The sequence below is a fragment of the Saccostrea cucullata genome, unplaced genomic scaffold (genome assembly GCF_032062105.1).
Source record: "Saccostrea cucullata isolate Sc308-1 unplaced genomic scaffold, CSIRO_AGI_Scuc_v1 ctg6128, whole genome shotgun sequence".
NCBI classification, from domain to species: domain Eukaryota; kingdom Metazoa; phylum Mollusca; class Bivalvia; order Ostreida; family Ostreidae; genus Saccostrea; species Saccostrea cuccullata.
Window position 1 is genome coordinate 12020 of NW_026928955.1, and position 24249 is coordinate 36268.

Sequence of the window (24249 nt, forward strand, 5' to 3'; positions counted from 1 at the left end):
TATATATATATATATATATATATATATATATATATATTATTATTATTATTATGTTTATTCACCAATCAAGGGCCCAAGGGGGGCATGAACAATTATTACAAAATGATAACATTGATTACAATTCTATATTAAGGATAATGTAACATGACTAGTGATTAAGTTTGACATTGAGAAGTGCATCACCACACTGGATCAAAAGCATAGAAACCATAGAATGATAAAAGAAAACACAATTAAATAAAAATGATAGATATAAGGTAAATTAAAAAAAAAAATCTTGTAGTAATAGCAGTACTCTAATATAAAACTAGTGCATCTTGAATACAAAGGGCACCAGGGGATGATACCTCTATACAGCCAGTCTGGCAAACCTGTACCCTAAGTATTGAAGATGGTCATTCAAAAAAAAAATCATTTAAGTATTAACAGCAATAGTAATTTCAATTAATAAGTACTTAGCATATGATTATAAACTTAATGCAAACTAATCTCTTGGAGTTAGTTCAATAGATATTTGACATATGCATACCCACATACACAAACATACACTTACTGTTACACAAATCCATGCATATAAAAATAATAATTTATATACAAATAAATGTATGTATAGTATATATTATAAACATACACTTATTGTTACACATATCCATGCATACAAAAATAATAATTTACACACAAATACATGTATATATATATAAACAAATGGTATATATATATATTTGTATGTAACTTACAATACAATACATGTATGTATATTCAGTATATCTCTTATATACTTTTTTTTGGTTTTTTTTAACAATTGCTCTTTATTTGTAATATCATCATCATGCTTGTTCTATCATTTGGATCCTCCTCCTTCTATTTGTAAATCTCTTTGCTCCTCCGGGGGCCCAAATTGGATTAATAAAATCTTGTATCTTGTATCTTGTATATACATATATATATAATATAAATCCACACACGTATTGTTATAATAAAAAAATCACAACACCGAAATAAACTCAACCGGTTTCATTTCCAATCTTCAGGAGTTTGACAATACAATGCTTAGTTACACAAAATCAACATTCATATATATATATATATATATATATATATATATATATATATATATATATATATATATATATATATATATATATATATATATATATATATATATATATATAGTATATATATCAAATATGAATGTTGATTTTGTGTAACTAAGCATTGTATTGTCAAACTCCTGAAGATTGGAAATGAAACCGGTTGAGTTTATTTCGGTGTTGTGATTTTTTTATTATATATATATATATATCTAATTAAAGACATGTTTTCGCTAGCTTGAATGTTCTGTTCCAATATTCTTGAACTTAATTATAATTAATGTAGTTTTCACATGTTTATGAATTCTTCAGCATTGAAAAAAATTCTTATTACATAAACATACTAGTATATATATCAATCGATTCTGAGAATTATAAAATGCTCCAGTTTCCACGATCCCCATCACATTAAATCAACAAGCACTCACAGAAGAAGAAGAAGAACTCTTGTTATTATGCTCTAGGATGAATGCTTATTTATCCGAAGAACATAGCCAAACATGAATAACTAAAAGGATCCATTTATAAAATCTGTCAACACAGAAAGATATGTTTATGAAATTACATACACAACAGATTCGTCAAAGATAAACACTTTAAAAACGTGAATGTGAACAAGATTTTGAAATAAGAAGTGAATGGACCACAACGCTCACCTCAGCCAGTTTGGCCTTATTATTCTTAATAGATTTAAAAAATATTACACTGCTTCAAAAATGATATGATCAACATAGCCATCCTGTTCGGGGGGGGGGGGGGGGTGTCAAGATCTTAATCTACTTTCCTCTACTTAACCTGGGGATTCTTTAAAAATAGCTTGATTTTCAAGTTTCTGTTTATATTTTACACTGTATAAATTAACACTGTTAAATAAGAAGATATAAAATTATAGCTTAGGGGATTTTAATAAGAATACATATGTCATTTTTCTTTTCTGGCATTTGCTGAATAACACTGAATTCAAAACCTTAATGGAAATAAACAGTTCTCAAATCAGGAAACAAAGGTTTGAAAACCTTCTGAACGACGACAACGTGTTTTTAATCTGTTCTTAAGATCACTTCTTAAGCTCTGCTTCTAATCATCATTCTGGTTGTCTTCATGTTTTCAAAGTCTATTCCCCAAAACAGACCATTGTAGGCTTTAACATTTGAAGATCTATAGATCCCATTAAGTCCAGAGTATGCACACTGATTGTACCACCATCCATTACTATTAACCACTGCACAGTTCGAGAGAACGTTCATGTCATTGTCACGATCCCTCGTTGTGAAAGACATCCCATTCAGGTTATGAGGTTTTATCATCATGTCTCCTGTGAATTAAAGTGAAGAAAAATCAATGAGTATGATTTTCCTTTAAAAGACAACACAGTATTGTAATTTCTAGAGCAAAAAAAAAAACAAACACAGATTTTTTTTTATTTGAAATTTATTTTTATATTCTAATTTCGAAGGCAGCATGCCTTTAGTCTTCTTGAAATGAGTGAAGTCGATAGACATTTTCAATTTTCCCCCCTTTTCCTTCGTTTTTACGGTTTAAAAGTACCTGCATTTCCGCTGTATCCGCTGATTGAAAGTCTGTACTTGTCAGATTCACTGCTGATCGAAAAAATCGAATAAATGGCATAGACAGTGGATCCGGTGAATTTCTCCAGATCTATTCTCAGAACTTGGTTTGTATTACTTGTTATGTGATGAATAGCATGGTTGCCTTTTAAAGAAAAAGACATTTGCAACCTATAGCTTTAAGAAAGCGGAATTCTTTATATTTATACATGTATACTTCTTATCTAATAAAGATTAAATTCTATTTTTAGCTTTAAAAACTTACCTAGCCAGTATTCCTTATATGGATTACCAAAGCCTGATTTGTAGCCCTCCCAATCTTCTTGAAAATATGTGGAGCCGTCAGACCTTTTTTGTATAACCTTTCAATATAACGTTACTTGTTAATCATAGTTTCACAAAATGTAAAACTATTTATCAGATCGTTAACTAAAGTTAAGATTTGTTAACCATAGTTTACAAATCGTGAAATTGTATTTATCAGATAATCTATGTTTTGCAATCGAAAATGATTGTTTTCAATGTTAATTACATGTATATATACACTGTAGTTTACGGTTCTGAAACAGATTATCGCGTTAACTACGTACGGTTTACAGATGTTAAATATAGATAAACGTTGTTAACTATATAGTTTACAGTCCGTAAACTATAGTTTACAACGGATAAACCTAGTTTATCGACTGTGAAACTAAGTTTATAGTTCATTTTTGTGAATTTGGCGTGCCATACATAAGACTTATTTTTGTATTCATATAAAGCAGAGTTCATTCACAATCTACAACACGAAAAGAAGCAGTATCTTGCTATATTTCCATTTCTAGTTTTTTTTCTCTGTGATAACTCTTTGATTTAGTTATCGGAGTTGAATTTTGATAATTGGCTACCGGAATGTAAACTAGGCATGTCGATAGGTCAGGATCTAAGGAGGCCTAATATGTATGCAAATCTCGTGCGCATCTGTCTCTGTGTCTGACGCTAAGGAGGCCAAATATGCATGTAAATCTCGTTTATGCAAATTATCACGCAAGCCAATCTATTGATCACATCATGAAATCATGAAAAATAAGACAGTTGTTTCTTAAATGAAATGGAAGTATATTGAATCACTGTCTAGTTATTTAAGTATGCCAGGGACATCAACATCAACATCAATCGTTGATGCCCTGGCATACTATACTACATGTAAGTAGGTGACCTTCAATTCAACATTTAGATATATCGATATGTTATATATAAACAATATTTTAATCATTCCTACATTGATTTGATATACTGAGTATCCTTTGCACTCGAAATAAAAGATACCACAGTCCTGCTTGTCTGTTTCACATTTGGAATTTTCTGATCGAAAAAGACGTTAATTAGTAGAATGGTACCTGACAACAAAACTTCATGACAAACATGATTACTGAACTTTTCCATCGCCAACTTTCATTACTTATTCAGCAAAAATACATGTACCATTATTGCCTGCAAACGGAGTTAATGTCTCCCATTTGATTCGAAACGCAACAGCACGCTGCTCTACAGAAAAAACCAATTCTGAAACGAGGCAAGCTGTTGACAATTAGCTGTCAGCAGTAACATTCATCATATCTATGGTCGATATAATTATCATATCTTTTCAGTTAATAAAATCTATGGTTGATATTTATGATCATATATTTTCAGCCAATAAAATCTATTGTTGATATAATGATCATATCTTTTCTGCAAATACAATCTTACTATCAAAAAAGGCGAATGTTGGTGAAGTTTATCATACAAATGTCCACACTTAATCATTAACAGATAGATTTTTGTCGATTACTCGATCATGAAAAGGAGCATAAGGCGGATATGACCGGTCGATATGGGATGCTTAGTCCACCATGCGACCTGATCTAACTTGTGATGTTTTAATATGCCAGTGTTTGCTCTGTTCCTTATTTTTATCGTTTAAGTTTTCTTTTGAGAATGATGACCAATTGTTATCTTCCTATTTCATCTACAAGTTTTCCACTTAATCTAGCGTGTTAGTGTGTTACCGTCCAGCCCCCTCCTCGTGTTGTCATGTCACAGAAAACTGCCTTAGGTGTGACCAAATCCGGATAAATCTGGTAAACTCCATCTCGATTCTTGAGGTTCCCATCGCTGTTTAGTATACCTTCACAGTCACGGAATTTTTCATCTAAGGAATAAATACGTATGTAATATTAGTATGTAGATATTATACACTTATCCACTGGTTGTGAGTGGGATAGCTCTTTTATAAAAACCCCGACAGGGAACAATTCCCCGAGGGCTTGCCCGAGGGGAATAGTTCCTGTCAAGGGTTTGATAAAAGAGCTATCCCACTCACAACCAGTGGATAAGCGTTTTATTATACTGATGTATAATATAATTTCTGAGGTTTGAATTTTTTTGGAGTTAGATAATACTGCAAGAATAATCTGAAATCCTGATGACGTCACAGTGCTACTGAAGTCATTATGACATCATCAGTCAATAGATTTATTGCTGGAAATCAAAATTGGAGGCAAAAATTGCATGAAAATTTTCCGAGGGTGGATAGCAAAAACTATACCCCGGGGTATAGCTTTGCTATGCGTGAACTATAAAAGATAGTTATTTTACCTTCTTAACTTTATATAGGAAACATTTTAACAGAAGTATAATAATTGCTTATATTTAAATTATTTTGACAAATATCCTATATTTGAATCCTATTTCGTAGGTGACTCATGCGGTGCAGAACGTACACTGAGCCTGATTGCCATCGAACGAGAAGAAATAAAGCTTTCATATTAAACATGTAAATTACTTGTGACAAGACCTTTCTAAGAACATTGATTTTTTTACCTTGACCTTGAAGTTTGACTTTCTTTTCAAAAACTTTAACCTTGGTCATAACTTATGAATGAGAAGAGATAAGGCTTTCATATAATAGCTGTTTATTGCCCATGACAAGTACTTTATAAATACACTCTGATTTTTGACCTCGTGACCTTGAAGTTTGACCTACTTTAAAAAAAAACGAAACACTACATAAATTGATAATTTTTTAAATAATAGGGCTTTCATATTAAACATGTGTATTATCTGTGACAATACTTTTTTAAAAACACTATGGGTTTTTACATCGTGACCTTGACCTTGACGTTTTTCCTACTTTTTAAAAACTTTAACCTTGGTCAAAACTTTTGAATGAGAAGAGATACGACTTTCATACTAAACCTGTGTATTGCCTGTGACAAGACCTTTACTATTTATTCCGTTCGTAGGGACTTGGTATAAAAATTCATTCATTGGATGCTTAGTCTCTGAACATTTTGTTTCCGCATGGTCAAACTCTGGTGAATGATTACATACAAAAAAGGGGTTTTACCGAAAAATTAGAAAAAGATTCCCCTTGAGTTAAGGCAGATAAGTTTTTTTTTTCCACTTTTTGCTATTTCTTCCTATCAATTTTTCCAGACATAATATTGGCTATTCAAAAGCCATAATTAAAGTTGTCAAAATCATGTGTTTTTTTTTGTTTGTTTTTTTTTTAAAGTAGCATACAAAGAAAGACATATGAAAATTGTGAGTATATAGCGACTTTATGACAATTGAACTGCACTGTTAAGCAAAACATGAATGCACATTACAAGTGCCGGAAAAAAAACAAATTAAGGTTGTATCTACGGTTTCGTGGTTTTCATGTATGTCAAGGTCACACCACTGTTATTTTTGTCCCCCGCTTTCGCAAAAGCGAGGAGACATTAAATCTCATTAATAAAAATATTAATCTTCGTAATGTTACCATTCGGGGTCATCAGTGTTTCACAAACACATCTTGTTCCTTAAATTAATTAAGAAGAGATAGGGCTTTCATATATGACATGTGCATTACCTGTGACAAGATAATTCCGAGCATGCTATGATTTCTTACCCCTTGACTTTCACGATTGACCTTATTTTCAAAATAAATCAACTTCAATGATAATCTCTAAATAAATGACATATGATAGGCTGTTCATATTTACGAAAGACGAATAGGGCCACATAAAAAAAATATTTTTATCTCGTAATTACGAGATCTTTTCTCGTAATTACGAGATAATTATCTCGTTATTACGATAAAAGATCTCGTAATTACGAGTTAATTATCTCGTAATAACGAGAAAAGATCTCGTTATTACGAGATAATTATCTCGTTATTATGAGAAAAGATCTTGTAATTACGAGAAAAGATCTCGTTATTACGAGTTAAAGATGAATAGTGCCACATAAAAAAATATTTTTATCTCGTAATTACGAGAAAAGATCTCGAAATAACGAGAAAAGATCTCGTTATAACGAGAAAAGATCTCGTTATAACGAGTTAATTATCTCGTAATTACGAGAAAATATCTCGTTATTCTGAGTTAATCATCTCGTTATTACGAGAAAAGATCTCGTTATTACGAGTTAATTTTCTCGTTATAACGAGAAAAGATCCCGTAATTACGAGATGATTATAAATATATATTTATGCCATTATCTTGGAATTTTTTCTCGTTATAACGAGATAATTAACTCGTATTTACGAGATAATTAACTCGTAATAACGAGATCTTTTCTCGTAATTACGAGATCTTTTCTCGTTATAACGAGATAATTAACTCGTAATTTCGAGATAATTAACTCGTAATAACGAGATCTTTTCTCGTTATAACGAGATAATTAACTCGTAATAACGAGATAATTAACTCGTAATAACGAAATATTTTCTCGTAATTACGAGATCTTTTCTCGTTATAACGAGATAAATAACTCGTAATGACGAGATCTTTTCTAGTAATAACGAGATCATTAACTCGTAATAACGAGATCTTTTCTCGTAATTACGAGATTATTAACTCGTAATAACGAGATCTTTTCTCGTTATTACGAGATCTTTTCTCGTAATAACGAGATAATTAACTCGTAATAACGAGATCATTTCTCGTTATAACGAGATCTTTTCTCGTAATTACGAGATAAAAATATTTTTTTATGTGGCCCTATTCGTCTTTCGTACATATTAGACACAACATTTCATAAAAAAAAAATACCAATAGCATCTCACCCACAAAGACACCGAAAGCGAGGGACCACAATTATTTTGAGTTTGCTTGTTAGCTCAAAACAACATTCAACTGGAGTATGCAAAGGTGAGAAAAATGTTCTAACAACTTTAAAAAAGATTGCATCAAAATAAATTCTTGGTCTACATACATTAATTCCTGGGTACTTGAAACCATGGTAACTATGGTAACTTATTCAACTTTTCTACGCACGCATACAATAGGGAGGAAGAAGTAAACGCAATATTTTCGTTATGGGGCATACTGAAATTATTTTCCCCATTAAATAGAATTTGATATTTTTTGAAACCTTATACTTTTAAGCAGAGCAAACACGGACCTCTAAAATATCAAAGGTGGGATCGGATGCCATGGAGGAGTGAGCATTCCCTTCTGACCGGTCGTATCCGCCGTGTGCTCCTTGTCATGATCGGGAAATGAGGCAAAAATCCGTGGATAAACACAAATTTGAAGTAAATTTTTTCTCAAATCTGTATGATATTACGACTTATAAACTATACTTATAGTTTTACTATAGTTTTAGTAGTACTTAAAAGTTTTATAAAATTGAAACTATAATCCAGAAAATTCAGAGTAGAAATGTTCGAACTCAAAACATACACACAGTATATTGTCAGTTGTGGTGAGCAGATTTTAACAATTGAACACACCCGGTGATTTGTAAACCTTAACAACAACAGAGTGCGTGCCCTGTTTAGAGAAACTTTGCACGTTTCACGGGTGTGTTCAATTTGCTAAACTCTGTACACAACACGGAATGACTATACTTGTGAAGGGGGTTTGCTTTCGAACATTTCTACTCTGAATAGAATTATTTTTCTGGATTAAAAGTTTTCATATTTTTCATTAATACACAAGATTGCCACTTTTCCTAAGCATTAAGAATAAAATTAAAATTTGTGAAAGTACAAGGATTTGTCAATCAAATCCATCCAAATATTTGAAGTTTCAATAACTTTTAGATGAATTGAGGTTTTCAATATATTTTCATGTGAAATATTATGTTAAAGGGCCGTCGACATCCAGAAATAAAAATTCTATACATAGGTGCATTCATAATTGATTCATTATATTTTTGCTTACCCAAAGAATAAGACTTTGTTCTTAAGGCTGCTATATCGTTATGCATGGAATCAAGTTTTTCCTCCATAGAAACAGTTATATTTCCGAGAATTTCAAGGCGTTTCAACAGCATCGTTGAAAACATTTTTACATCCTCAAAATTCTGGTTCCCTTCAGATTGGTTTTGCATCATGTTAAAAGATATACTAGTATTTTCATAATTTTCAAGATGATTCAATAACACTGTTATTCCATTTGATAATTTCGCAAGCATGTCCACCAACGATGTTCCATTGCCATTGCTCATTCCTTCGGTTTTGTTGCTTCCATTTTCTTCAATCATCTTTGCTAAATTGAATAAAGTCCCCTCTTCCATTACCTTAATGTTTTTCGAACAAACTCTGTCTTCTTTCGTGGATTGAACCTGTTTAGATTCAAGGTTCTCCTGAAGTTTAACGATGTCTTTCGTCAAAGCTATTCTGAATAAAGTCTCCTGATTTATCAGTTGTCTTAAAATGTCAATGTCACTGGTTTTTAGTTCAGTACTTCCTTTCACCAAAGATTCTCCATTTGTAAGAAAGATGTTTGAAATGATAATAATGCATAAATTGAAATTCGACATTTTGGAGGGAAATCAATGGAATTGATACTCCTTCCGAGTTCTCTGGAAATTTAAGGGATTTCTTTCCATTTAATGACTCAGAGTTTTAGCTTGCACGAGCATGAAAAGCCTTGAATATTTACGTATTATAGAGATAAAATGCTTGAATTAATTTCTGTCCTGCGACAGGTACAGACTAGAGGTACTGTGAGCAATAAGCTCACTAAATGATACCCCCGCCTCCCATATGGTTATAACTGATGACAAAGTCCATGTTTTGCTGTGGCCGGGAAACCCAAAATATGTGTCGTATCAAAAAGTAAAATAGGAGAAGCACAATGGCAATATGTAATGAAGATTCTGTGAAAGTTTCATTAAATTTTACTCAGTGGTATAAGAGGAGTTGCGGATAAAAGATGGGTACCCTAAAGCGTAACAGATGGACGGACGGACGAACATACCGATTACAGTAACCCTCCCATTTTTCAAGCGGGGGTATAGTAAGCAAAGGTAACCATACTCATTGTGCCAATTAAAATACTATTGAAAGCAAAGCAGGAAAGAAGGAATCCCTGATGACAACAGAGGTGACATTGTTCTCGAGAAGTAACTAAAGCCTCTTCCGTTGACCGATCACACCTCCTTAACTAAGTCCATCGAACTAGCAGAGACTTATATAACTAACAGTGGCGTAGCATCGTTTTTGAAAGTCGGGGGGCCAGCCATGCAGAGAACAAATTCTTTTTTACTTACCTGAAAAACTTGACAAGCAAAAAAAAAAACCACTCCTTCAATTTATAGTATAAGTTAGGTCGCGGAAAAAAGTGGCGGGCCGTGGGGGGGGGGGGGGGGGCGGGGGGGTCAGTGTCAACAACTTTTAGTACCAATTCTAATACTACATTTTCGGTACAACACTAAAACTGGGGGGGGCCAACCAGGCTTTCAATTAACATTTCCTATAGTATAAGTAAGGTTGGGGGAAAAAGTGGGGGGGCCTGGCCCCCCGGTTGCTACGCCCCTGACTAAGTATAAAAATGTCAGTTATTATTCGACCTAAAGACAGACTGTATTAAAAAAAATTATACATGTATTATCCAAAGAATTTCTGAAATGTTGCCTTATGTAAAACAAGATTGTAAATACCCTTGTAGCATCCACTTATTTTTAGTGGCTTGTCTCAGTTTAGAACTTGTTCATACATAGAACCTACTCTTGCCCATCCAATGATATGGGAAACATAAAGACCTTATCTGTATGATAGGTATTATGTTGAACAAATTACACAAATAAGGGGAGTTGGTAATAGAAACTTATTACTTTTGCTAGTTTGCCATCAATCGTTTCTCTGGTATAGTATCTATGTAAAACATGTATCAAGCCCTGTGGTGTCCTTTATTTCGAGTTCAATGGGAAAAATTTATGAATTTTACGTGACATATAAATGAAATTAATGGTGGTAAGTGATAAAATGTCTATAGTTCATTTGAATATCGAACTGGAACCAGAGAGATCCCCCTTGTTCATGTAGCAGAAACTTTAATAAATGCTGCTTCAAACAAAAACGTGTCTGCTAACAAAGGATTATTTATACCATTGGAAGACCAAGTTTCTAAAGACTACATAAGAATCTCGAGCACCTCAAGCATCTTTATTATTGCCTTAATAACAGTAAGTGCATTGTATTTTTAAAAAGTGTTGAAAAGTAATGCTTTTTGATGCTATTGATTTTGGAAAATTTTTGTGATTTTGATTTTTCTAAAAGTTCTTTGGATTTTATGGTATCCACAAAACTATTATAAACGTGCAGGATACATGTTATCCCGACAGGCCTCTGCTCAAGACACGTTCATAAAAATTTGATCATATAAACTAAATCTTCCTATGTTTATAAACTGCACCGCAGATTAAACAGAAAATTCGCTTACATTGTAAACATAACAAAAAAATTACGTCATCATGACATGAAGTTTACACAAAATACACCAGATGCGTTTCTGAATAACAAGTAGACGCAGAAGAAACATTAGAGATAGTCAGATACCCAAGCTTTGATAAGTTGTAAATCTTAAAACATGTTTTCCAAATTGGTACAGAAAAATATTCTATTGTTTTCCACCTGTAAACCGACCACCAGTTTAGTACAAAAAATGACTTTAAATGACAACAACCCTAGGAATCGCATTCATGAAGTTTAAAATGTTTGGTCTCCGAATTCCTCCAGTTTTATCCATCTTTCTGCATCACATTTATTTAATTAATGTATATTCTGCTTTTCAGAACATATAAAGCAAATAAGCTTCATGTCTTTTATTTACATAACGGTATCAAAAACATTCTAAAAAAATATGTTTTTCAAATTGCATTACCACTAGGAAAAAAACCTTCGTAAAAAAGTTGTATATTATAGTATTATGCACCTTCTAAAATCAACTATGTAGCCCAATGAATACACTTAATCATTGCAGAATATTATACAAGAATTATTACAGTATTTCAATAGTTTAAAGAATATGATCATTTAATATTCCGCTTATATGCATACAAAAGAAAACATTAAATTTGGTTTATCTTTCAGTATATCTAGCATTTTATATGTTTTAATTAGCACCTACGTTTGCTCGCTGAGCATGATAATGTATCCATCGATGATAATTATATTTGACTGCGTGACATTTTTACGTCACACATAGGTGGGATTAGCTACATCTGATCAATTTTAGCAAACATTGATTAGGCCAGGTAAAATTAATCTTTAGATTCTCATCCTAATTTGCTAAAAAAATTGGGGCGGGTGGGCGGGTTTTATTTTTTATTTTTTATAACTGTTAAATTGTAAGTATCAACAAAACATGGACTCTTCATACACATTTTTTCATTATGTTAATGCCAATATAAATAGATTTTATTTTTTCGTATTCTTTTAAATATTTAAAGAAAATTCTTGCTTAAATAATTAGATATTTATTGTTAATTAACAAATTATCAAGTACACAAAAACGGCACACGCAACACAAAATGAGGTGGGGTTCTGATACCAATAAATTTTGTATGCATGACTTCTATCGGCCTTTTCCTATATACCCTTTAGTTTTACCTACAAATCCCTCTGTTTTCTGTAAAATATCATTGATTTCCACCTTCCTCAAAAATTGGATTGTTCCTGAGACTTGACATGTTCGACAATAAAATAGGTCATATTTACAAAATCTATAAAATATTCTAATATTAAATATCCTTCCGAAAAAACCTAGGCCTGAACAATTTTAAGATTTAACATTTTCTTAGCACTAAACATTCTCTAAAGTCTACCTACGATGTTTTATTTTTTTTTTCAAATCAAAATCACACACAGTTGGAGATCGTTAAAACTTGACGAGGTGTCATTTTCCATGTCTATTTTTTATACTTAGTCTTAAAAAATCTTAAAAACCTTGCTCATGCCAGTGATGGTATCTAGATCTGTTTATGCTATTATTTTTTTCTCTGCCTTCTCTATACTGACAAGTAATCTTTTCCTTACATATTTAAACTGCTTTTATTGCCGATTTTTCTCCATTCTTCACATGGCTCCTTTGCTATAAATAGTGACACACGACTTTTAATACAGACGGGAGATAACTCTTAAACTTCACCCAAATTCTTACTGAATAAAAATAGTTGAAAATGCCTTTATTTACACCCAAAAATCAAAATAAAAAATGCCGGGGCGGGACACTTTGAGAGGGGCGGGCGGGGATGAGAATCTAAAGATTAATTTTATCTGGCCTTAGACTAGAATTTTACATTATTATTCTATTATTTTCATTGATAAAATTCATGGATAAATATTTCTTATGATATCTTTAATGATTTTCAGTTCAAATCATAAATTCTGCGTTTCTAATTATAATATGTACAATGAAGCCCTGGAAGCCCACATGCAAAACATTACACTTTTTAAAAGAAGGAAGATCTGCAGAAAACATAATGAATGTTTGGAACAAAACAAATGTTAAATGCTGAAAATAATGACCCATACAGCCGACAATATGTTATTGAGAGTTACGCCTTCGTCCATGTTTCTGGCTGGTCTTCCATTTCTCTGTGTCTTTCTACATGTCGATTCACGTGCACTATTTCCCATTTCTTCATCCACGGCCCTTGAATGGTTGTGTCAAACTCGTCAATTTCTTCCTGAAATCAATCAAATGAAAGCTACAATGCAAGTCAAGAAAAGCTCATTTCTTCATTTAAGAACAAAGTGGTTTTTAAGACTGAGCCAAAATTAGTTAACGTAGAGTTTATATTCTTCACCTTGCCAGTCATAGCAGACGTTTGTTTATCATGTCTGTTTATGGCGTCGAATGCCTCCCAGTCAATCTTCATATTTGGATCTTTGGAAGACCTCATTAAAAGTCCCTCTTTCAGTCCATAGAAACCCACAGGCTCACTTGGCCTCTGCCATCGAAGGTCTAAACTCCAACGAATCGACTTTGATAGATTTGGTAAACTTGTAAAAAGAAAAAAAAATAGAAAATCACCTTCACTATTCCTGAAAGAAAGAAGTTGAAAAGAATATTTTTGTAGCTGCAGCATTGTAGCTTTTGGTTTAGAAAATTGGGAACCAGAGACCCACAAATTCAAGCTTTGTATAGGCCTAAATCTTCAATTTACGGCAACGACTTTGGGTAAATGCCGAGATAACGAAAATAAAAAATGAAGGTTTTTATATCTTTATCTTCCATAATGAAGATAAATTTTATTTTAAAAAAGAAGAATTATTTAAGAGATCAGTGTCTTGTTTCTTGGGTATGCTTAGTCCACCAGTGTTTAATATTGATCTTTCTGCTTTATGTATCCTGCTTCGAAATTGCATAATTTGGGCATGCTGATATGAAAATTATCACAAAGAATTTTGATATTTAAATTCACTAATGTTTACAGGGATGAACCATCCTTTAAATGCATATTTCAAATTGTTTTCATATAATAAACTTTAAACAGATATAAACACATTTTCACCATATTATAAAGGGTAGTTACATTGAAATCATATAGTTTTCTATGCATCTTGTTGACTTCATTGCATTTAAGAGTCAAAATCAGCAAGCATCGAGCATTCAGTTAAAAAATGTGGAAAGTGGCATAGAAACAGATTTGGTTAAAACTCATTTATAAATTTTCAGAACAAAGGGAATGATACAAAAAAGCAAGCAAAAAATAATTTTTCGCATTGTTGCTATGGAAACCACGCGCCTTTCAGATAGCGTTTTTTGTACTTTATCATGACACTTGAATTTATGGTTAAACAAATACTTTTTTATTACTAGTCATTAAAAAAAGCTTTTTAAATTATTATTTTATTTATATAAATATACTCTATTTTAGCAGATGTTGATTTTTGAAATTCTCTTCACCTTTTGATAAATATAACTAGTTTTAGGAGGTTTATTTTGCTTTAAAAAAACAGCAAATTTGAAGTACTCTATAAGAAATCTACAACCACATTAAAGCTTATCAACATAAAATATATATTAAACAGTATTTCGTCTATAAGAATCAAGAAAAAAATCTGCAGGCAACTAAAGCATTTATATATGATAACTGATTTAAATCCATAGATTTCTGTCTTTTTTGCTTCAAATTACCTCCCTTTGGTATAGCTCTCTAACATAGGAGGAATAAACGGTAGTTTGCTTACATTGTTTTCAATAACATTGTACAGAAGACTAGAAGAAAATTTAAACTCAGAGCAGTCTGAGCCTCAGTTTTGGCGTTTTCATGAGTCTTGATTACGGTAAGTGACTGAATTTTTTACAATTTACCATTACAACAGTTTCTGAAGAATGTATAACAAAAATTAACCATGCAGGAAAATATGTAACACTTGGCAAGTGTATTTTGCACATTTCAATTTAATTCTGATTGATTATATATGTTAGCATTACTTTAGTTTTTTATAACAAAAAAGAAAAGATTATGCATGTCCCGAGGAACCAAGAGGAGGGGGTATGCCCCCCCTCCCCGATAATATTGCCAATATTAAACTATAATATGATATAATGAAATTAAATTCCCCAACTTTGATTGTTTCTGCGGGCCGAACGTGAAAAAGTTGGTCATGATCAGTTACATAACTGTATCCCAAATTATAAAGTTTAATTTGAATTTAGTTCAATTTTGATTTGTTGTATTCACAGCATGTGTGTAACCAAGTCACTCATTAATCGGCAATCCTCGGCTGACTCCGCTTCGCTCCATTCAATTATAAGCGAGGTACGAGTCATCCGAGGAACTCCGATTGCTCACCAGCTATAATGATTATAACTTGAGTGATGGTCGGGTAAATAACAATTCTGTATATAGTAATAGATATCTTTATTTACCATTTTAATAAGATAATACCTGCTTTTTACATAAAAAATTTTATGAAAATCAACACTTTTATGAAATATTTTTAAAATGGAATGACTTTTGTTATGACGTCGTAAAAAAAGAAAAAGGTTAAGTCAACTATAGGTTCAAATAATAAGCATCATTAGAATTACAGCACATAAAATTTTGAAAATAATTTCTATACTCTATTTTTTCTTGGGGGGTTGGGGTGGGGGGGTTGGGGGTTGGGGGGTTATTGGAAAGAAACGAAAACCACAATTTAGAGTTTTGACAAAACCTAGAACCAATTGACCTTTTTATTACAAGTTTATAAATTTAAATAATATCTAAAATCAATACCGTCTCAACTTTGCGTTGTATACTTCTGTTTTTAGAATGAAATTCGCCACTTTGAAGCCAAACTCGGAAAGAAGCAGAAACAGAATTGGATGAGCTGATATAGAATTAGACAGGAAAAACGTGTAAATAATACATTTAGTAAAAACGTTAACTTTTAAAAATAAAATGATAAACTAAACCATTGAGATCTCTTGGATTTAAATTGATTCCAATAAACATGCTTTGCATTTATCATCAATGCTCAAGCTCAACTAGAAATGGTTCTTAGTAAGTATCTGAAGGCAAAGCTGTATAATATTACAAATGTATTACATTTTGATTTTATCACTTTTTCAGATTATCATTATGAGAAAACAGTACAGACCATTGATGCTGGAAGTGAGTGGATAGTGTTACAGTAGACTCAGGGATCCAGAAAATAGATCCATAAATTATTTAGTGTATTCATGAAAGTGGATCAAATAAAAATGTTCAATCCAAAAGTAACATTCTTTGTTTGTCTGTTAGCATTTTTTTAACAAGCTATTTTCAGAGAATTTGTGTCTACCGCTTAGGGGGGGGGGGGGGTCGGATCCCCCTAATTGAATTTTTAGAATTTTTAAATGTATACATGCATACTGAAGCAAATAAAATATGTCAATATTGATATAATGATTTGATTATGTGTATAGAAGATTCTTTTTATGTGGATTATTTATCACAACGTAATGATGATTTTATGAGTTTGTACAAGCTAGACCTCATAATTTTTTCATTTCAGATGCTGAATACTATCATTTAGTAAAAAAAAAAAAAGAATTTTGGAAAAGAAAAAAATGATCATCCGAGAATCGATCCCGTGACTTCTCGCATGTGAAGTGGAGACTTACCACTGCGCCACGGAACTGCTATACAATTTCTATAATTATATGCAAATAGAAGTCCCATACATGTATATATTCATGTTTGATATCGTCAAAAATTTACACAAAACATGGTGTCTAATTCAACCTTTATTAAACAGTTCTGGTAGATGTGATAGGAATATAAATTCTGCCGAGAACCTGTTTTATACGCAATAACTCTCCTCATGCCCCTGTGCTAAAAATAGCGACATGTAATACTATAAATACTAATAAAACAAACGGGGCGGGACACTTTGAGAGAGGTCCTAGGGAGTTTTGGTATAAAATACATTGCATAAGTTCAAAATCTTCTTGACATATCGCCCGGAAATGATAGTGTTACACACAGAGAGAATGTATAAATTTACGACCTTTAACTTTGACCTTTTGACCTCAAAATCAATAAGGGTCTTCATAAGGCCACGGGGAGTTGCTATGTAAAATTTCATTGCAATAGCTCAAATGGTTCTAGAGATACTGTGTGGAAAGGAAAGTGTTATAACAGACAGAATTTGTTTATGTATGACCTTGACCTTTGACTTTTTGACCACATAATCAATAGGGTTCTTCTTTAGTCCATTGGGAGTAACTGTTGCTATGCTAAATTTCATTGCAAAAGCTCAGAGGGTTCTTGAGATATCGTGTGGAAACGACAGCGTTCCAGACAAACAGAAAGACGGACGGACGGAAGGACAAACTCGGGAGGGGGGGGGTTTAATATTAGGGTACATTGAGATAAAAGTTGGGTGGGGGATGTCATCCCCCCTACCCAACCCAAACCTGATGCTACATGCCTGATTGACATGGTTTTACGTTTAATATAATTATGTGAGCTGTCATAGTGACTCTCTTTCATAAACAAGAATTATTGTGAGCAAGCTAATAAAATGATACAACCTTCCTGCTATTGCATCAAATGTTTTTTATTACTAAAAAGGTCTAAATACTAATTTGAAACCTTTTAAAATTTTGCTAGTGCAGATATACATACCACAATTTGACTATGACAAATACTCAAGTCATAGGTAGTAAAACCGTTGTGTTGAGCACAAACTTCCAATTTCCCTTCATTCGAAGTTAAATATGTAAATGTGCCAAATTCATATAGTACACCTTTACTGCAGTGACCTTGAAAAAGCTATGTCCATGAGTCAAGGCCAAACATGTTCAAATGAATTTTGGTCAAGGTAATGACAAACCTACTGCTTAAAAATAATTCCCAAAATGAAACCAAGTCTTTTAATTAGAATGTTACAGAATGGGCAAAAGTTGCACTTTTCTTCTACCAATGACCTTGAACTTGTTCAAATGACCTTGAGTCAAGTTTTAGACACATCTCTCGATCGCAAGCAATCTTAATATCAAGTATGAACTTTCAGTGGCACTTCAATGAAATGTTATGGACAATTCAAAATTTAACAAACATATGGATCGGTGAACAAGGTGATTCCTACCCCCCCCCTTTTCCAAGTTTCCTTTGTGAGGAATATAAAATTCCTTTTGAAATTGAATGTGCATTTATTTATTAACAATAGTAAAGTTATGAGTATGCTTTGATCAGAACCAATATGGCCAATATAATGGACACTGAACATGTATTCAAATTACCCCGACCCCTTCAAAAAAGCTTATAAATGCTAGATTTTCACACATTTTAACCATTTGTAACATTTTTCTGCTAAAGTTGCCTGCAAATTTTATTGTATAGATATGACATAAAGATAACCCCTAACAAGATCATACCATTCATTTTTCCAGCAGTGGTTGTAGATTTTGTGAATAAAGTGATAAACATATGCAACTTTTTTCAAAATTAATAAGCATTGACGCCATGTTCTTTTCCCGTTGTCATGGCAACAATATCACTACAGAAATTTTGTTTTTCCTATTTTTGGAGAATTAAGTAATTCCATCTTTTAACAAATAAAGTAACCAAAATACCTTATCTTATCACGTTCAGAAAAAATATTCGTTAAAAAATGTCTAAAAATTATTGATTTTCATAAGGATTTATGAACCCGTTGCTAAGGAAATGAATTTCCTTGGATACCAGTCCCTTCATACGTTCGAAAAAAATTTTAATCGTGTTTTAGCATTAGGTAAGACAAAATCTTTCATATACCAAAAGCTTTTGAAAAAATAAAATTTTGACTTTCCATTCAATGCTCGATGCTTGCTGATTTTGACTCTTAAATACCAGTACTTTAAATCAAAGAGAGTCTTATTACCTCCGATGTGGCACCAAGTTGTTGAACAATAACATGCCACCATAATTTATTGGACATATCTTGAAATCCTTCTCAGTGTCAATATCTGTTTAAAGAAACACATCTAACTTTTATCCTTACATGTTACCATAAGTATAAACAAGTTCCTCGAGACTTTTTAAGACAACAATTATTTTTAAATAGACTTTACTAATCTTTTCATTCTAACGTCTTTTAAAATATTGAATTTGGGAAAGCAAACATCTAAACGCAAACGAACGCACCTAATTTTTTCCTCATTTCTTCCTCCTCCAGCATCACATACCACGTGCCACCATAGCAACACTGATGCGTACCCACTTTTCCGGTCTTGTGACCTTTTACTGCTAACTGCAATATATTCCATATTCCGTAGATTATCATGTGTTATAGTATAGTTTTTTTGAACACGTTTTATTCTTATAAATCGAAACTGTTTTATCAATTAAGGAGGGAAAACAAAATTTTAGATTTATCTTTTTATAAGCATGTCTTCACACGGGGTAACATAAAATTAATTTTTACGCAGTTTTGTAGGATGTATATCTTGCAATGTTTTATTTACTGAAAAAGTCTGCACCAGAGCCATTGTAAATATACATTGCAACTGTATGTAGTCTGTATCAATAATTTACATGTACCTGCAGACAACCATTGACTTCGTTAGCATCTAGTAATGGGATCCAAGCAGTCGGTTGTAGCACCTTGTAAGAGTTGTTGTCCAAGTACCCAACATCTTAAAATGTAGAACAAGACATAAATCAGTTTCACTTAAATTTATGCCAAGAGTGAAAGAGAGGGGGAGGGGGAGTTTTGAGTGAGTACCTTGATGCCAAGGCACAGTTGTGGCCTCGTTCTGTGGAGTTTTAGTCCTGAGGTTCCACACGGGGTGACCCATTATATCCGGTCCAATCAGCTGTTCTATTAAATTTAACATTCTGTCATTTGACCAAATGTCCCGCAGTGCCTTGAATATAATATAAAAGACAAACATATTTGAGGTTCAAATATATTTCAGTTTTTTTTTTAATTTTACTATTAGAATAAATATATACCGGTAATTATCTTACCTGCGGCATTGAACCTATTTTATGTAACATGATGTTTGCTCCTGGGCATTCTTTCTCAATCTCGGTGAGTCTTTCGAAAAGCCCATATTCTTTGTACAGCTCTGTATTGGAAAACATGTTTTTTTTTTAATTACCAATACGTTCTTTTTATGTGAATATACATTATCATGTTAATAGTGTAGTTACGGGTAGATGCACGGATAAATAGGGAGTTGACATCAGATTCATACAAAAATACATCCCAACATATGGTATGCCTCAATAAATATGTGTGCTAAAATTTCCAGCATCTGCGATAAGTAGTTGCTAAGAAAAACTGAGACGAAAATGTGCTATGTATGGTACGAACAGACACATAGATAAACAGGAAGTTTATATCAGATTTGTATAAAAAGGAGTCCCATTGTATGGCATGCCTCAACAAAGAATATGTTAAAATTTCAAGCATCTAATATGAATAGTTGCTGAGAAAGCTACGACGAAAATTTGTTATGTATGGTATGGACAGACGCACGGATAAACAGGAATTGAATACAAATTAATCCCACCATATGGCGTGCCTTTGCAAAGGATGTGCTAAAATTTCACAATGAGTAGTTGTTAAGAAAACTGCGACCAAAAACTGTTACGGACAGACACACAAGAGTGAAATAATATATCTTTCTCTCTTCGGAAGGGGGGTGGGGGTAGAAAAATGTTATCTTTTTCCTCTTGTAGATTTTTCAGATCAACAGGACTGAAATTATGTCTATTTAAATATTTTAACTTTTTAATAATTTTCTGGTCCAATTTTTATATAAAATGTACATGCATATCAACCATTTATGCTACAGTGAAATACATTTTCTCGATCAAAGAGAGACTAGGATAAATCCTCACTTGTGATTTTTCCCGCGTCATACAGCTTGAGAACCAAATCATCTACGAGCAATTTGATGGCATCTCGGCACGCATTCAGTTCCTCTGGCCGGAAAAACTCCTCAACTATCAAATAACCCTAAGATTAGAAAAACGCTTTTCGAATTATCATTATTATCTAAATAAGTCTAAAAGATTCCAGACTTCTGAAAAATTATAGCCATTGGTTTTAAAATGCAGTTTATTTCCATATACGAGTATACTCATGTACATGTTTTATAATTATATGAAAATTAATGCAAGAGGTTACGTGCCTTCCTTCGAATAATTTGTTTGATAAAGTGCAGTTAATCTTAAGTCTGATATAAAATGCGGTTTATCATATGATTAGAGACAGGTGGACCTGCTTGAAAAAGACAGACATCATTTTCGTATAGAATGAAGGGCACTTGTGCTGATATGATTGAACAAATATTCAGGGTTCTCAGAGATTTTGACACTCAAGTAGTTAGCCATGAAATTCTAAATCTAATCTTATTTATTTACTGATATGATCTGTAACTCTAAGTATATGTTTAATGCCACTAGTTCTTGATACTTTTATCTGAAATGTATAATGAATAGTGAAAGGGAAATAAATTAAGAATAATTCATTTATAACACTGTGACATTTATAACTAAACCAGTTCAGAAATCAATTCATTAAAAATAGACTTCATGCAATATGTGTGGATGCTTCCAAAAATATTTACCTTGGAAGTCATTTTATCTATAAAAGTATCATCTTAGTAAATCAACATGGATTAACAGAATTTTTAAAGGAAATATGCTAGATTTTTCTGATGAAATTTTGAGGCTACATAAAACTAACCATTGAACCAGAAAATATTATAATTCCTTCAGTCTGTACACTGGATAAAAATGTTGCTTTTGTTTCAGCATCATGGTTATACATTGTATGGTTAGGGAACTATCAAAAGGAACAGAGATAGGATCCACAGTGATAATGAACAGATAATTAAAATATTACTTACTTGTAGCCATGTTCATGTGAGATCTTTATGCTTTATTTTGGGGGCCTTAAATGTTCTGTCATTACATTACTCATTTGACCTTATCTTGTTTATCCATTCATCTAATAATATTATTCTATTCATAAATTGCTAGTTCATTTATTGGTGGTAAAGACAAACACATGATCTTGCATGAAGTAAGAAGTACATTTAACAGACCTCTCTGAAAAAGTGTTGGACATCTTCTTTAGACAGCTGTCCTGGTTTCTTTTCCTTCGGCTGCTCGGGCATGGCATTGATGTCGAAAAGCTCAGGGTGAGCATCCTCTGTGGAGCCTGGGAACTTCTCCATGGCACAGCCTAATGTAAGGTTATTTTATATTGCCAAAAATTTAATACTTCAAAATCTATAAAAGAATTTTATAAATTGTTAAAACTGTATGTACATGTAAGTTACACGATAACATTGTAAATTTGAAAAAAAAAGTTGATTTTTATTGCTACATGTATGTTGATTTGATGCGATCAGGAAAGTAGGAAAATGATCTCTATGAATCTTCTTTCTCTCCCCCCTCCCCTCTCTCTCTTTCTCTCTCTCTTACAAATAAAATATGAATGGCCATTCCCCCCCCCCCCCCCGAATACTTTTACATCTTTTTATCGTTAATTGCTGTAACATATTTTTTCTATCTGATATTATAATCTTTCTTTATCTCAACGATATAAATCATGAATACTCATCCCGGTTGTACCATAACCAAAGCACTCGAACATAACCATAGTTAACGTAAAAGGGGGGTGCGTCGTATGGAAATACTATAATAATAGTAAACCTAAATCATTTTCATTAAAATATTGCCTCTAAAATAAAGATGTTGGTATCCTCAAAACGTACAGAAGTCGTAAGTCCACTCGTAGTCGTTGGTCGGACCATAATTCACGAGTGTATTCAGAACCCCTGACGTTTCAACACGTGAGGAATTAGCTATAGTTCATAATGGAATTCAGTCTATCTACATCAGCAAAGTTGTTAAATTGATACTTTTTCTTTTCATTCAGGTCAAAACCAATGTTTTCTCTCAGATTTCCAAGATGACATTATGCATAAATATGTCTAAACGCTAAAATCAACATTTGACTGTCCAATACTTTACTACTTACTTCAGAATTAGAACGCCTCCTCAATAAGGAAGTAAATAAATAGTCTGTAAAAAGGAAAACCAACGTCACGGATTTGATATTTCCGTGCATAATAATAATAAACTTTATTTTAACAATTAATGACCGTTGCCAACATTTCTTAAAAGTTTTTATCTTTTCATTATATATTTATTCTCACAAGATTGATATAAATGAACTACTTTTATTTTACAATAAAGAACGGATGCGCATGCCAAGAAAACCTACGCATTCTATCAGGAGAGCGAACTCAATAAAAGGCAAATTAATTAACATTAATCTGTGAATCTTCCCTCGGGAGATGGCGCGAGGCAATTTATGTCAGCAGTTTTGAGGGAGGGATCTTAAGTTTTACTGGGTTTAAAACATAGGTACAAAACTAATTATTTAGAAGCCTTTGCACCCCTCCTTTTTTTGGGAGGGGGGGGGGGGGAGGAAGGGTTCATCTAAATCAAATACTGAAAAAAAATTAAAGAAATTATTAAATTATAGTCTAATTCTTCAGTAGAAATAAGCTGTTTTTCAATTTTTTTTTTTTACGTATTTCCATATAATTTTTTTCCCTTAGTATAAATTAACGTCGGGTACGATGAACTTAGTAGTTGTGGAAGTCGAATTATGGGAAAAGGTCACTCCGAGTTACTCGGATGACTCGTACCTCGCACATAGTTGGAATGGAGCGTAGCGGAGTCAGCCGAGGATTGCCGATTGGGAAAAGGGTACCAAAGTCCCGGAAGTTGACATCATTTCCTGGTTAAACAAGAGGGGAGAGGAGTACTATATGGGTCGAGGTATCGGTAATCGACCAATCAAAATGAACTTGATCAAATGTAGGTCTATACATAAAAAATTGATGTTCCTTTCTTTTGAC

The 24249-nt window shown here is 32.6% G+C and overlaps 2 protein-coding genes across 3 annotated transcripts; both read right to left on the reverse strand.

Annotated features, from left to right (window-relative positions):
- Positions 1–2135: 2135 nt before the first annotated feature.
- LOC134279381 (techylectin-5B-like) lies at positions 2136–9587 on the reverse strand. Its single transcript, XM_062761779.1, has 5 exons — positions 8836–9587; positions 4690–4832; positions 2925–3021; positions 2640–2804; positions 2136–2406 (listed from the first exon to the last, which is right to left on the reverse strand). Exons 1-5 carry the CDS (start codon positions 9434–9436, stop codon positions 2156–2158), a joined length of 1257 nt encoding a protein of 418 aa, XP_062617763.1. The 5' UTR covers positions 9437–9587; the 3' UTR covers positions 2136–2155.
- Positions 9588–13210: 3623 nt separating this feature from the next.
- LOC134279382 (phytanoyl-CoA dioxygenase domain-containing protein 1-like) lies at positions 13211–23354 on the reverse strand. Of its 2 annotated transcripts, XM_062761781.1 has the most exons (10): positions 23095–23354; positions 22420–22559; positions 21209–21326; positions 20330–20430; positions 20085–20226; positions 19901–19995; positions 19505–19610; positions 19242–19326; positions 13709–13904; positions 13211–13588 (listed from the first exon to the last, which is right to left on the reverse strand). In XM_062761781.1, the coding sequence occupies exons 2-10, from the start codon at positions 22549–22551 to the stop codon at positions 13457–13459; spliced, it is 1107 nt and encodes a 368-aa protein (XP_062617765.1). In that variant the 5' UTR covers positions 22552–22559; positions 23095–23354; the 3' UTR covers positions 13211–13456. The 2 variants fall into 2 exon arrangements, with proteins under 2 accessions (XP_062617765.1, XP_062617764.1); XM_062761780.1 differs by lacking the exon at positions 23095–23354 and having other exon boundaries at positions 22420–22606.
- Positions 23355–24249: the final 895 nt, after the last annotated feature.

Excerpts from the sequence above, each read along its gene's own strand:
- LOC134279382 (XM_062761781.1), bottom strand. The coding sequence starts at position 22,551 with ATGGAGAAGTTCCCAGGCTCCACAGAGGATGCTCACCCTGAGCTTTTC. Across the intron at positions 19,611-19,900 it reads AAGTCAATGGTTGTCTGCAG|TTAGCAGTAAAAGGTCACAA; the intron begins GTACATGTAAAT and ends AATATATTGCAG. Across the intron at positions 13,589-13,708 it reads CGTCTGCTATGACTGGCAAG|GAAGAAATTGACGAGTTTGA; the intron begins GTGAAGAATATA and ends GATTGATTTCAG.
- LOC134279381 (XM_062761779.1), bottom strand. The coding sequence starts at position 9,436 with ATGTCGAATTTCAATTTATGCATTATTATCATTTCAAACATCTTTCTT. Across the intron at positions 3,022-4,689 it reads CACGAGGAGGGGGCTGGACG|GTTATACAAAAAAGGTCTGA; the intron begins GTAACACACTAA and ends TTATATTGAAAG. Across the intron at positions 2,407-2,639 it reads CGGATACAGCGGAAATGCAG|GAGACATGATGATAAAACCT; the intron begins GTACTTTTAAAC and ends TTTAATTCACAG.